At 55.6% G+C, this 14,684-nt stretch overlaps 1 protein-coding gene across 2 annotated transcripts in view; it reads right to left on the bottom strand.

Annotated features, from left to right (window-relative positions):
- Positions 1-14,684, bottom strand: part of INTS3 (integrator complex subunit 3) — a 41,472-nt gene that overhangs the window by 10,403 nt on the left and 16,385 nt on the right. For both annotated transcript variants that reach the window (XM_054806320.1, XM_054806321.1), the window contains exons 8-21: positions 14,169-14,298; positions 10,971-11,068; positions 10,071-10,262; positions 9,488-9,575; positions 8,871-8,950; positions 6,886-6,977; positions 6,195-6,301; positions 5,246-5,365; positions 3,679-3,808; positions 2,742-2,796; positions 1,698-1,801; positions 1,112-1,156; positions 560-679; positions 321-474 (exon numbers count right to left, since the gene is read on the bottom strand). In XM_054806320.1, the coding sequence (XP_054662295.1) occupies positions 321-474; positions 560-679; positions 1,112-1,156; positions 1,698-1,801; positions 2,742-2,796; positions 3,679-3,808; positions 5,246-5,365; positions 6,195-6,301; positions 6,886-6,977; positions 8,871-8,950; positions 9,488-9,575; positions 10,071-10,262; positions 10,971-11,068; positions 14,169-14,298 (1,515 nt within the window). The remainder of the gene's footprint in view (positions 1-320; positions 475-559; positions 680-1,111; positions 1,157-1,697; positions 1,802-2,741; positions 2,797-3,678; positions 3,809-5,245; positions 5,366-6,194; positions 6,302-6,885; positions 6,978-8,870; positions 8,951-9,487; positions 9,576-10,070; positions 10,263-10,970; positions 11,069-14,168; positions 14,299-14,684) is intronic.

Here is a 14,684-nt window from a genome sequence, read left to right as displayed (position 1 = left end):
CTGGGAGCCAAGCATGTGCATGAAACGAAGCCGGGACAGCAAGGTTAGTAGCTCGCAACCCACGTCAGGTTTTAACGGGGCTGTACGCAGGGAGGATGACAGCCGAACATCGATCTCGATGGCAGCACGCTGACCCCCCCCCCCCGCCATTTAAGCTGGCCTGGGGGGTGGATGGAGGCCGTTTGTGCTCAGCCTGACAAAATTTTTTCTAGGTTTTATGGCTTTTCTGCTGCTGTGTAACGAGCCTGAAGCTCAGAAGCAAACCTGCCGGCAGGAAGGCGAGGGGATGCCCCGTACATCCGAACGGGGGTACGCCTTACCTCCGTGTAAATGGAGGGGGTGAGGTAGCAGAGCAGCCGTACGTCGTCTTCCTGGCAGGCCTTCATATCCATCATCAGGCACGTGTGCAGGTCCCCCAGCTGCGTGGCCTGGGCGAAGGACTCGTACAGGTTCATCTTCCCTGCCGCAGCTTTGCTAGAAGGAGACGCGCCCGGGTGAGAGGAGCCCGTCGTCCCCGTGGCGAAACTTGGCCGCTTCCCCTCAATCCCCACTGGCCTACCTGGCTTTTAAATAGTACAGGAGGTGGTAGCCGATCTTGGGTTGCTTCTGATAGAGCTCTGACAGGAGATCCAGCAGCAGTGAGAAACCGCTATTATCCTCCTGCATCTGGCAGAGGTTCCTTGGGGAGCACAGGACAGGGAGACAGGCACGTTACGCGGGACACCAACGCACGAGCTTCTCCGCTAAGGACGAGGACTGGCAGCTCGCAGGGAAACCCAGCTCCCAGTACCAGACGGTCCTGGCCGCCCGCTCTCGGCGCTGGACGCGGGGACCACCTCTCCCACCCCTGCTGCAGAGGACCCAGCAAAATTCAGTTACTCAGTGATGCCAGGCTTCCACAAATGACCAAACGAGCTGTGACTTTCCTGTATTTTAAGTCTTTCTACTAAACAAAACACAACGTGGGCAGAATGAAGCAATAAACTCTTCTGATTCTGGGATCGGCCCTGGGGCAAACAGGGGCACGGCAGAATTAGACCCACAGGTGGTGGTCGGGAAGTAAACAAGCAAGCCCTAACTAGATTATTCAAACATTTCAGAATAAACATACCTAAATATTAGGTAGAGAGGCTTCCCCACCGACTCCTCCAGAGACCTGTGGGACAAAGGCAACAGTCAGAGCTCTACGTGCCCCCTCCCTCCGCGCAATGGCAGGGAAACAGCCCCGGACCTTGCCCCAGGACCATCAAGGATTAGCCCTAGCTAACGAGGAGACGGGAACGGTCCTGCTAACAGAATCCAGCAGCTTGGACTCCGAGCCCTGTTCCAACAAAATCCCGGAGGAAGAGCGCGCGGTGCTGGTTTGTGCAAGTACAGACGGGATGGATGGAGTATTTAGGACTCTACGTGCCCGGGTCAGACTGTCAGAAGCCACCAGAGCATCACCTAAACTGAGCTCTGACACAAGGACCTGTGGCAGGACCAAGGAAAATGGTCTCTTTCGAGCCCTGGATATGACAACTGTTGACCAGCTCCATGCTGACCGCTTGTGAACTCTGGATTGCTTCATAGGGGAAGCTGCTGGCTTCGGCACAGCCTTCCGAAAATGGTGAATGTTTTACTGGGAAAAGCCCAAGTCCCAGTGTGAAAGGATGAGACACAAAAAAAAAAAAAAAAAAAAAAATATAGATCCTTACTCCTCCGTGATTTCTTCTGGCAAAACCTCACCACGGAAATGAGCCTTAAATAGCTCCTGGAGGCAGGATGCGAGCACTGATAACTGCTCCGAGTCAAAGTCCTCCTAGTAAAGAGAAAGGAAGGAATGAGAGGAGAAAGCACAAGCTCAAACCCTGCCTGCCCAGCACAGGTACAGCTGGAAGGGACACAGCAGAGTCGCTGCCGCGGGGAACGGACCCCAAGCTGCTCAGGAGCCATTTTGCCGCTGTATTGCAGCACCAGGAGCTGCTCATCAGCAAGACGAGCCCTTAATTGACATCCAGCTCTGAGGCACTTCACAATCACTGTGGTCCACTTATCCTCTAATGGTTAGTAATTCACTGAGCTCGGCTCTCCCTCTGCAAAGGGCTAACAGGGACCGAAGGCTCTTGGCAACGAGGATTTACACTCTGGCAAGCCCTTTTCCTGTGTTCCAACAGAGCGGAGAAACAGCTCTCGTGTGCTAAAAGGCCACTTGACTCTAAAGGGAGCCGATTAGAGGCAGGGGATGCAACCTCCCACGAACGCTCAGCTCCTGGAAAACATCCGCAGCTCTTCTGCTGGGCAGGGTTTGTTGCAGCCTCTCCTGAGCTACAAAGCCCAGCGCCAAAAGCAAGGGAGCATCCCGCGGCACGTGCAGAAGCCCCCAGAAGCTCCGCAAGACGCTACGGCAGCCGCGCGGTGTGAAAACGCGAGCGTGCCTCACCCAGCGTCCCGTCCGAGAGCAACTACTGGGACATTTAGGATGGGATATAAGGAAACAGAGCATGGACGGAGCGATCTTCCCCTGCTAGACCCTTCCAGCAAGCAGCAGCTCAGGGCTGCGTTTAACAACCACGGATAGAGCTGCCTAGCGCCATTTCGAACCCATTTAGGATTCGAGCGTCCTCAGGCTTCTGCGTCCCTCCTTCAGACGCAGCTCTCGGGGCAGAGCCGTGCAGACCGGGAGCTGCCCAGCCCACGCCGCTCCGGCCGCTCTGGTTTTACAGTTAGGCAGCAGCGTTGCTCCGGGTCTGCGCAGTTACCTCCAGGACTTGATCCACGATTTCCTGCATGACCTCACACTGAGCTTCCGTATCGCTGGAGCACAAAAACAAGAGGAAATCCAAGTTACATAGGAAGATACCGAAAAGCAGGGACAAGGGGACTTTGTGCTGAGCTGGCTCTGCTCGGGAGCCCCCCCAGGACCTGAGAGTGGGGGGGAGGCTCTGCTTTTGTGTTGGTGCCAGGCTTAGAGGAAGGCACGCAGAGATCCAGCCCTGGAAGAACACGCTGCACTGCTGCAGCACCTACTTATAAAAAGTGCTCGAGGTTGTCTGCAGCAAAACAAACAAATTAAATGACTAAAAGCATAAGATTAAATGCACTTAAAGCCATAAATTACCTTAAATCAGTCTACTATGCCAAGGCCTGCAAAGCAAGAGCTTTTTTTAACCTTCCTTAGATGGAATTAATTCCAAGGTCACTGAAAATCAAGAGTGGAGGTGGGGAAGTCCAGAGAACAGGCAAATGTAGGTACGCCTCTGTCGGCAGGGAACGCGTCCCATGCAGAGATGTACTGAAACTCCCAGGCAGCAACAGCCCCAAGGGCCTAGGCGGCCTCCTCTCGTCAAATCCAACAGCGGAGAAGGATGAAACTCAGGGCCTTTTGCCTTCCTGTCACCGATTCAGAGAAATGCTGCAGCCCCCAGCAAATCGCCGTTGTGGCCTGGTCTCAGCCGGTCCCAAGGACAAATTACCAGGCTCTTAACCCAGCACTTTTCGAAACCACCTGGACATTTCCTGCGGGAATTGTGCAGGAGGACCCTCCCCGTGTCAAAGGGAGACAAGCCACCAGATTACGTTAACTCTGAGAGAAAGGCTCCGGAGCAAGCAGCACCGCACAACGGGACTAAAAGGTCTCGTGTGTCGTTGCCCTGAAGAGATCAAGACGAAACGTTAACGTGATCAAATGATACCAACCTTCCTTTCTGCAGCTGCAGGACTTTATCCTTCAGTGACTCATCCAGCTGGTCCAGGAATGGCGTGATATCAACAGGCTCCTCCACAATGGTTTCTTTGATCGGATGAAACCTGAACTCCCTCTTCTTCCCTGCAACAAAGAAAGCAAAGTGGAAAAGTCTATTTTCCCAAGCAGCTACGTCTAAGTAGTACCGGAGGCAATCTCTGTCCTAACAGCAGGATTTGTGTGGGGCTGGAGCGGGGCCGGTCACCCCTCTAGGACACGCAGCGTGTCCCCAGCATGCGGTCCAGCCTCAGATCTTCCTTTCACCCTTTAAAGACGTGTCCAGGTCACAGGAAGCTGGGATGGGATCGAAACGCAGGGGGTGTCCAGAATTGTGGTTCCTGTTCAGTCCGGTTTCTAAACCTGACGCTTTGCCTGTCCTTCAACATACTCAACCAACGTAGCCAGCTCGCGAGTCTCTCTCCACCCAAGGCACAAATGCTTGTGCTCAGGACTCTGGGACTGAGATAGCCCAACTGCTTTTCCACACCCTCATCCTCCAGGCTCATTCCAGGCCACAAAAATGAACTGCAGCAGACTCCCGAAGCGCCAGGGCCAAAGCAGAACCGCTCGCAAAGAAGCTGCCGCGAAGGGATGGGACAAGGTGGCTGATCCCCTTTGCAAAAATCCTCTCTGCACGTGGTTTTTGAGCGTGTCCCCCTCTCAGGAGCCCCAAGCAGCTGCCAGGGCACCAACGGGACTACTGAAGCCAGTACTGCAGCACAAAGTCCCATCCTCTCCCCCATCCCGGGGCCTGCGGCCCCTCCTCACGGCAGGGGTAACCCTCTGGCACGGCAGGAAGCCCACAAGAGTCCTACCACCAAAGCCAGGAACAGCTTGAGATGCCTCTAGCTCCAGAGAGCGAGCAGAGGGGATTCTGGCCTCGTGCAGGCTTGTCAGCCCCACGGCTTCGAGAGCTTTTGAGAGGGAGCAAGTGTAATGAAAACCTTGTGGCTGAGCAATTAAAGGCCTGAGCCTCATTAGCAGCTGCCTGAGAACAGAGACACCCTGTTCCCAAACAAACCGTCCGGGCACAGCATCTGCCACAGGGATTCCCAACCACGCGGCGGGGCTCGAGGCTAGTCAAGACATCTAGAGAGGACACACGGGTGGAGAAAACGCTACGTTCAAAGGGTTTAAGCTCTAGGGAATTACCAGGCAAGGAGGGGAAGCCCAACAGCCTCTCCCTTTGAGCACAGATCTGTTTCCCATCTACTGAGTCTGGCTGCCGGGGACTGGGAAGCAGCAGAGCATCGGCCTCGACATCCTTCCCTTGCAGAAGGAAACCTGGATCTCAAGAAGGGGGTCTGCCTCGAGCGCAGCAATTCCTGCTGCTCGTGGGAAAGGGGTTTGGTGGGAACTATGCTTACAGATGGCTGTCTCGGGATCCTCCATCACGAAGGGAAGGTGCCCGCAAAACAGCGGGGAAACACCGTGCGGCGCAGAGGCAAACGGCAGCGATTCATGCTGCGGCGACGCAGAAGTACGTGAGAACATTGGCACTCGGCTGAGTGCACTCCTCACCTTTGCTGTTCAAGTCTTCTTCGTCATCACTGAATGCGGCCTCGGCGTTGTCATAGCAACTGTCATCCTTTTCTGACATATGATTGTCCATCTCCATGGAAACGGGTTCCTCAATTTTGACTGCAAGAATGTATGCAAAGGGGTCAGAGCAGAAAGTGAAGTTACGGCGGCTCCTCGTGCAGCCGAGGGGCAGGGCAGGCTCTGCCTACGAGTCACCTCTACCGATAAAAAGGCTCTGGCAAAGAGATAAAAGTGCTTTGAAAAAAAGAAAAAAAAAAAAGAAAAAAAAAGAGTGTCCGGGCAAGTGACAGACCCTGAAATACTCAAGCTGGGGAAGGGCACTCCCAGCGACCCCATTTAATCGTCCCCGCTCAGTGCCAAGTGTGGCAGGACCGGGGTATTTTCCACCCAAGCTGCCCAGCATCCTTCGTGCTTCATCCCTCACCCAGGCCAACAGCAGAGCCCGAGTCCCTGAGCAGAGCGACAGCTTTGCCAGCTCCACGAGACCGAGGAGCTCGGGGCAGCAGGGTTTGTGGTTAGGTGGGTCCCTGCAGCCGGAGCAGCAGGAAGAAAAAACCAGACAGGCTCACAGACACAGCAGATCTGGCAAAGCAGCAGCACTCTCCTGCTAAATACAGGTTAGAAATGCTTGCTCTTTGTTTAACCTAATTAAGTTAATCAATTAGCCTACAGAAAAGAAAGGTTAAGTAGCCCCTATGGAGCAGAGAGAGAAACAATTAAGCGTGCATCTTCAGCGTACTGCAGGGCTGAGGCGAAGGGAGACCACAACCATCCACAAATACCAGCACCCGGAGCCCTCCTCTCCCCGGCGTCCCGGTCCGACCCTCCGGACGGCTGCTCTTGCTGCAGGAGAGCGGGGAAAAGCCCCGTCTCTGGGAAGGCAGCACTTGCCGCAGCCGCCCTCCGCCACCCTCCCCCAGCTCCCTACCTTCGATGGGGGGTGAGGGCGAACTGCAGAACTCCGGGAATTTCTCCCTCAACATGGCACGGAGCTCTTTGTCCAGCTTGGGGTTGTCGAAGAGAGGGGCCAGATGTCTGTAGGAAGGGAAAGGGGTGAGAAAGAGCCGGGATGCGGTGCCCTGCTGCGTGGCTTCACCTCGGTGGACGTGCAGGGGGATCTCCTCCCTTACGCCAGGGCTTTGGTTTGCATTACGAACCACAAGCTACGAGGTCCCACCTTCCTTCCTGCAGCTCAGCCGGGGTTCCCTCACTTGGACCTGGGTCACCAGAAGGCAGGTGGGAAGGGGGAGAAGAGGTCTTCCCTCCTGGGAGGGGAACTTGGCTGATGCAGGAGCTTTCTGCAGGCTGGAGCACCATGAACAAGGCTGCTCCGTTCAGCTCGGGGACCAGAAAGGGCTGGGGACATTTCTATTCACCCGAAGCGGAGTGGCTACAGCTTTTTTTAACCCACCCATTCCCTTGCTTCAAAGGAACAGCTCTCAGGACAAGCCTCAGCACCATAAAGACCCAACTATGGCTTCTTCCATGGTTCATACACAATACAAATGTCCCCCGCAGCTCCTACAGAGCCTGGAAGTCGTTTTGACTAGGCTGGTGAGACCCAGGAAAACTGGTGCACAGCAGTTGTATAAACGTAGTAAAATTCAGGGCTGCCTTACGCAAGGACTCGCTTCTCCACAATGTGGGTGAGAGAGTTGAACACGCCTTGCCGAACGTGAGCCTCCAGCGGAGGGTAGAAGTTGGGAATGATCTGAAAACAGGAGAACGACCACGTTAGTGCCACGAAACCTTCTGCTTCTTGGGTCACCCTCGATTCAAGCACCACATCCCAGCTGCCCTTGACCGAGAAGGGCAGCAGGAGAGCTCTGCAAGTGCAGCATCTCAGGGACGGGGGATAGAAAGGTGGGGATCAGCCCATGCCTTTGGCTTTTCTACCCCAGAGCGCCAGCTGGTGCATCTCCCAGGGATGAGAAAAACCACACAGACACTGCCTCGCCAGCTCTGAGAAGCCCTGCGGCTCGCCAGGGCCACAGTCCAAGCAGCAGCGGCCGCTGCAGGAGCAGGAGGGGGGGAATATGAGAAGGGCAACCTAAACAACATTCAGCTCTGTCCACACACACAGTCCTTTGCTTCTGGAAGGAGTAAGAGGACTCCTCCCTGAAATCTGGGTCATCCCAGGAACCTTCTACCTAGTTCCTCTGCCAGAAACCAGCAGCTGCTCTGGGATTCGGGCAGCGCAGGGACGGGAGCACACAGAGCACGCTGGGCGTGAGGAAGGAAAGCGATGCAATTCGTAACCCTCCCAGCGCTCCTGCCATGGAAAGACCTCGCTTCCAAGAAACACCATCAGCCCTCCCTGGGACCGAATTACTGGAACCGGCCACCCTCGGCACTGTTTTCCCCAGAACCAGCTCTGCTCCCCGGCTGTCCTTTGAAAGGGAGATGATGGGTCTCACTTGTCCCTCGTTGCAGTGAGATTCTGTTTGCCCTCGGGAGATGACACTGGGCCAAACGTTTCATTAGATACTAAAGGGAACAATTCAGAAGCCAATTTTGGAAGGATTTATTTGCAGAGTTGGGAAATCTTATGTGTGTTCCCACAGTGGCATTCCCATTAATGAATGACACATGGGCCCAACGCTCCGACCTCCAAGAACGGCACTGGATTTATCAAGACACCTCGAGGACTCACCAAAGCCTCTGGTGGCTGGTTTTAAGAGACGAATAATTTGGCCGAGCATCCGCAGCAGCGTGCCTGACTGTGCTCTCGGCAGATCAGCAAGGGGAAAATCCCTCCTTAATTTCAAATAGGTAAGGGGAGGTTAAAAGAGCTGCCAGCGGATACTGAGCTACTCTGCAGGCTATTTCGCAATCAAGAGGCTCAGGGCAGAACAGACCAGATGATGCACTGAGGAATGCGGAAAAAAAAAAAAAAGGGGGAACGGCTTTTTTGGTTTGGTTAGTTTTAGTTTGTTTTGGGGCAGTGAGATGGCACTATTTTGCTGCTCCAGTATCACCAGCTTTAGGGATTAATGAAATTCCCTTCCCGTGGGATGGTGAGGCAACAGGTCTTTGCCCTGAAACTCTCTGGGGAGCAAAGATCTCTGTCTTGCCTGAGCCTGCGTGACCGTTCCTGCCCTTCCTGACCGGTCAGCACAGAGCAAGGGGCATCCCGCGAGCTGTGCAGCTCACCACTTGACTGCTCCCGGCTTCTGTCTTGGCGGAGGAGGAAAAGCACTGACCTACACCAAACGTGCCGCTGCACCAGCGACGGAGAGCGCTCAGAGGAGAGCACGGCTGAAGGGCCCGGCTGCAATCCCTAAGGGAGGGACTCCAGTCCAATGCACTACCACTCCTCCACACCACGGAGAAGCGTACGAGGCTAAAACAAGCCCCCGAGGCTAAAACAAGCCCCCGAGGGTGACACAGTGACCGGCTTTTTTTGGAGAGTGACTTCTGCATAGCGGGCTGGCGTAAGCAGAGGAGAGCGCGGCCGTTTCGCTGTACACTGTCCTGTCCCACTGGTGGCAGAGGGACTGCGCAGACCCCAACGGTTGCTTTCACATCCCTCATCGCTCAACCCCCGTCACGCAACTCGTTTGGCAAGCCACGTAAATTCCCCGGAGAGCGAGGGGCGGCTCACCCGGCACATGAAATCCAGCAGCGTGGCGGTGATGGCAGGGTGAGGCTTCATGGAGTGATGCATCACCAGAATGGCAGGCTCTGGAAGGAGAGAGCAGGGAGCCCTGTGCTGAGAGCCCCAGAGATGCCCATACCCCCTCTGCCCCCCAATTCCTTCAGACCCAGCGCAGAGGGAACCCCCTCCTTTTGGCTCGTACATGCCCTTGCCCTCATCCAGCTCCTAAATAACGCTCAGGCTTCAAACAATGGCCAGAACCAACTTCTCTGCAGGCAGGAGCACCCGGTGATGCTCCCGGCTGTATCAGTCCTTGCTCAGGTGCCCTGAGCCCTGGGACAGCCCTGCATGGGGAGGGACGCTCTGGGGTCAGCCCCCGACCTCAAAGACGACGCTTGCCCCTACCACGGATACAAAAATCGCAATTAAAAGTGGCTCTATCAAAGCAGCTCTCCTGCAAGCCAGCAAATCTCAGGAGTTCAGGGCAGGGGAGGGAACTGATGCCCTTTGGAGATAATTTTTTGGGCTTTCCTCACGCGATCCCCCTAACTCTACCAGCTCTGGAAGCCATTAACCCCTTCTTCACCCCCTGCCCATTCAAAGAAAGACGCCCCGTGGAGTACCGATATTCATGATGCTGTCCTTCTCGGGGTTGAAGAAGAGCCAGTCATAGAATAGGGCCAGTTTGGCATTTGAAGCAGCAACGTTGGACTGGAGAAAAAAAAAAAAAGAAATAATACAAATTGTCTGATGAATACAGCGCTGAGCCCTCGTACCCTCTGCACGCCCGACGTGCCGGGCCCTGCTGCTGCGAGGTGAGGGTTGGTGATGTTCTTCCCACGAACAGGATAGGGCAGAGCTGGCGAAACCCCTCGCCAGGTACCCGCTGCTGCTGTGTTTTCAGAGAAGGTGGGAAATTCTTGAGCAAATCTGCTTGCTTTGAGAGCAGCTCCAGCCAGAGCAGCCCCAAAGCCTGGGAGACACAAACCACGTGCTCTGCAAAGCGCAGCCTGACTACAACCCTGAATCGTACACGACTGGGCCCCGCACAACCCTTGGCGTTATCTGCTACGCGTTCACGGGCAAAGCAACAGCCGTTTCCTCGGCAGCAAAACATCAGCATCAGCAGGTTACCCCTTTCCCTGCAAGGCAAGGGATCCCAGGATATTACGTGACTCGCTTTCGGCTCTGGCCCTCGCAACTCACCGTGCAGGTGGTGAGCAGCCACCCGATGATGGCCCAGCGCGGGAGGATGTCGGAGCTGAGCACCTCGTTGGAGGGGTGGACCACGCCACAGATGTAACGTATGAGGTCGCAGCGCAGGGACTGGCTGTCGGGGGTGGACAGGTACTGTCGCTGAAACCAGTCCTGGTACCGCTTCTGCTGACCGAACCGGACCTGAACGGAGAGATGCAGGTTTTGGGAAAGGCTGCTAGAACCACGGTCTGCTGTTCTTTAAGCTGCCTCTTTTGGCAAACTCTGCTTCACGCCCTGCTCCCCCCCACCAGCCCCATGCTGGCAGCGTCTTCAGAGAGACCGAGGAAGCAAAAAGGCCATTGTGCAGCGTTCTCACGCAGGGCCCGTCTCCAGCCGAGCGAATGGGATCACACGCCCCGCGCGTGTGGCGCGGCGCAGCCCCCGCGAGCGGCCTCGGAGGCAGAGCGAGGGGGGGAAGCGAGCTCTGCCTGGTGCGCGAGCACAGATAACAGCTAACCCCGGTGCTGTCGCTGCGCAGCTCCCGGCCTCTCTTGGATACGGTGCTGCTGTTGTCAGAGCTCCGATAACCCACCGCATCGCAGCCATTCAGAGAAAGCGCTCGCCTTGGAAAGCGGCCAGCCAGGAGCAATGTTCCCCTGCAAAGCTGTTTTGTGCCTTTTAATGAATACCAGCGATGTCTCAGACCCATCTACATCAGCCTTTCCTCCTCCTCCTGCCGTTAGATGCCAGAAGCGAGAAATACTCGCACCAGTAAAGCTCTGCCCTCCCTCCCTGTGCCCAGTGACAGCGTGGGAACAGGACCGGTGCACCGCCGACCAGGCAGGGACGCGCGTCCTCCTCCCCCCGTGCGGGCACAGGACCCCCCCAGGATGAGCACGAGGGAATTACCCGCGAGGTCATGAAGAGCAGCTTGGTTTCCATGTCGGGAGTGAGGCGACACGCCAGGAATTTGCGAGAAGTCCTCGACTGGAGGAGCTGCAGGACACCTGGGGAGAGACAGAGAGGTCGGTCTGCGCTCGCACGGTCCCACGGACGGCACGGTGTGAAGGGGATCCAGGCAGGCGAGCTGAGTTCGGAGCATTAAGCTCCCTTTCCCCAAGGCTACGGGCAGCGGAAAGGGATCAAGATTTTGGCTGGAAAAGATCTCCTAAAACATCTCCTGTCTGGAGCAAGCATTTGTCAGAGATCACTAATGAGGACGCCAGGGAGGAGAGCCTGAAAAAAAGGGAGAGAGGATGCACAGCAGCGCAGGGATAAGATCTGGAGGAGAAATGAGAAAGTCCAGACGCTAAGTCCCAAGCCGTAACCAACGGAGCCACTCGGCCAGGGCACCAGAAAAGCAGGGTCAGCATAGAGAGCACCCGTCCTGCGCTGTGCCAGCGCCCAAGGCCAATTCCTCCCCTGGAATTACCCAGATGTACCAACAAAGATCAGACGTAACAGAAAACGGATGATGGGAAGGAGAAGGGGAGGTTGCAAAAGCCGTTCTCGTTCCCAGACAGCCGCGAAGAGGAGGAATTTATGACCTGAGCGCAGAGGCTTCGCTGCTACTTGACGAGACCTGAAGGATTTACAGCGCAGCCAGCTCTGACGCAGACAGGCAGGCGCCAGGGACGTTGCACGCACAAGGTGCGCTTCGCTCTCTTGCCGTTTGGAAGTCATCCTTCTGCCGTGCGGCCGGATGGTCACACCTGGGGGACGGCTGGAGGAGGGAAGCTTCAAAGCAGAAAGAACAGATGCCAGCTCCCGCGGAGCTCAGAGAAAGGGTGGAGCGAGCTGCGCATCGGGGGGGGGGAAGAGAGCCATGAAAGCACCTTGCTTGTTAAAAGCTCCCAGCTGCTCGGAGGGAGGGACGGGTCCTGTGCCCGGAGCCACCCTCCGCTGCGGTTTTCCCTTGCGCTCGGGTGCGGCCGAGCTCTGGCTCTGGTCGCGGGAGCGAGGAGCTCAGCAAGATTGCCTGGGATCGGAGGTTACAGAGCGATACAAACCCAAGAGCACATGGACTGGCAGCTGCTAGAGATAATAGCCACCTTGCAGAGCAATTATTGCAGGCTCTCAGCAGGCAAGAAGGCAAAGAAATAGTCTTATGACCACCTGTGGGGGAAATTATTTTGGGGAAGGGGACCTTCCAGGCTCCACAGGAGCAAGTACAAACAAGGACACTCCTGGACAGATCAGCTTCTGCTCAGAGTCCTCCCATCCGGCCCCCAGAGCCAACTGCGGGGTCTTCCGCGGGACAGGGAGGAGGACAAACCCCTGGGGCCGCGCGTGAACTCTGCCCGCACCAGCGCTTTGCGGCAAGGAGAAACACGCTCGCGTGTGCGTGCGCTTACCCAGGTGTCGTCTCACCTCTGCGAACCGTCGGGCAACGCCACGGGGCCACTGGTTGTGGTTTTAAAGAGAAGGAAAAGGGAACGAAAGGAGAAAGGGCAAACACCACAGGGAGTTTGCTAGCTGTCAGAAGAGAATGAGTCCGGAGCACTGATGCCAGCCCCAATTTAGGTATCGTTTTGATGGGTTATTTGGCTAAGACTGGCAGCAAATCAGGAAATAACCCTGACCAGCCGCCCCTACGGGCGTGGGAAGCAAGTGAAGCTAGAGGGGTGTTTGTTAGGTGCCCCAGGACGCTCCAAGCGTGGACGTGAAAGCTCAGCGCTCAGCTGGGAAGATCCAGCCAGAGCTAAGAAACGCTTCTAGTGAAGGTACAGCTGCAGGAAGAGGCAGGGCTGAGCCCTGGAAACGTGAAACGTGAGCCTTCCTTAGGCGTCGGGCTAAGATTCCTCGGCCTCCGCAAGCCCAGCAGGCTCATTCGGATAACCCAGCGAGGGGAACTCGGTCCCTGCAGCCCTTCGGCTGGCAAATCTCAACAGCGAGCAGCAACGATGGGAGACAGGTTCTGGAGATGGAGGAGAAGCCAGAGATCACAGGGCTTAAGGAGCATTTAATCAAATGATGTGCCGCGAGTTTCCCTGAGCATAATCTGAGCTCTTTAAAGTGACGTTAACGCGACCCCTGAGAGCAGAGCAGGCACTGGGGGTGGCGGGTAGAACGCTTTAAAGCCCCATTTCCAAAGACTCACTAGAATTGCTGCAGACAGATAATGATGTGGCAGCCCCTAGAGAAGTGAATAATTTATACCAATAAAAATTATAAATATAACGCTCTCTTCATCATGTCTATTTTGACCCAGACTGTGCAGAGAGCTGAGTGTTCGGCACACCAAGCGTGCAAGGAGAAATAAAATCCCGTTTAGAAAGCGTCAGTTGCTGCATCTTCTGGATTTCTCGCTTTAGAGCTATGGAGCTTCATCAGGTTCTTTCCTGGAGAGTCTGAAGGACTCGGACACTTTCTATCTTTGGGCTCCAACTTCATCTCAGCTTAATTAAAAAAAAGCAACTACAATTATGGAAGCGTTAAGTCCAGAACAAGCAACGCAATTAATGACCCTTGTCGCGGCACAGCCACATTCTCACGACCTGTCATTACAGCTGCCTGAAGCATCTGTTTTTTAGGATGGTTTAAAGCCCAGAAAAGCTACAAAACTTCTGTAGCATTTAAAAACAAAATGGCAAAAGCTGCAAAGCGCCGGAGCTGAGCACCGGAGACTGGTCCAGGCCCTGCTCCTGTTCCTAAGCTCCGTGCAGCCAGCAGGAAGCTGCTTTTGGAGGCATCTTCTTCTAGTTAGTGACGAGAGGGGCTTGGAATCAGCCACGTGGGCCTTGGCGCTGATGGAGGTGGGATCACAGGGCGTAATTATAGCTCTCTGCATGCTCTCCTCTAAGAGAGCATCTGGAAGGAGCCCACACACCCAGCGTGGTTTGCTTTAGGGCTGTAACAGAGCCTCTCGGCTCTAACACGGTCCTGAGACCTGAGCTAGACGGGGTGCGCAGAGTGAAAAAACCGGCTGCTGCGCAGGATTTTTGCTCCAATCCTCCCTGGAGTGGGCCGACAGCCCTGGCAGCCTTGCCGCAAGGGAGCGAGAAGGCAGGAGGAGGTTGCCTGTGGCTAGCGGGGTCCCGGCAGAGGCCCATCCCCTGAGCGCGGGCAGGGCAGGATGGAGCTGGCCGCCCCTTTGGCCCTGCCTACCTGTGAACTGCGCGCTGAGGACCTGCGGGTTGTGGATGATGTCCCTCCAGAGCTGCTCGAACTCGGGTATCCTCGCAACGTTTTGCAGCAGCCTCACAAGGTCCCGGCCGATCATGAAGCAGTCCATGAACTGGGGAAAGGAGAAGGAAAAAAAACCCGAAAAAGTCTCATTTACTGTTTACCTGCTCCTGAGCAGGAGGAAGAGAGAAAGCAGGAGGGAAAGGGAGGAACAGTCAGTCCTTCAACCTTACGCTGGCTCCAGATGATTCACTCTTTGCACAATATCTACGCTCCTGCCCCTGGCAGCCTGCCCCTCTTTTGAAGCTAGCAGGTTCTGAGAGGCAGGGTGACAGGTGGGAAGGTCAACGGCTATTTTAAAATGTTCTCTCTCTTGTAAAGCAAACAATCGGCCCATAAATCTGACATTTTCTCTCCAGGACTGCAGCCAGTCTCTGAAGTTAGGACTTGACACTTGGTCCTTCCCGCCCAGCAAGGAGGAAGGGGAGAGTGGGCAGC

This window comes from Grus americana, chromosome 29 (assembly GCF_028858705.1).
Source record: "Grus americana isolate bGruAme1 chromosome 29, bGruAme1.mat, whole genome shotgun sequence".
Taxonomy (NCBI): Eukaryota; Metazoa; Chordata; class Aves; order Gruiformes; family Gruidae; genus Grus; species Grus americana.
The sequence above is the reverse complement of the archived record's forward strand: the minus strand, read 5'-3'. Positions and strand labels throughout refer to the sequence as shown.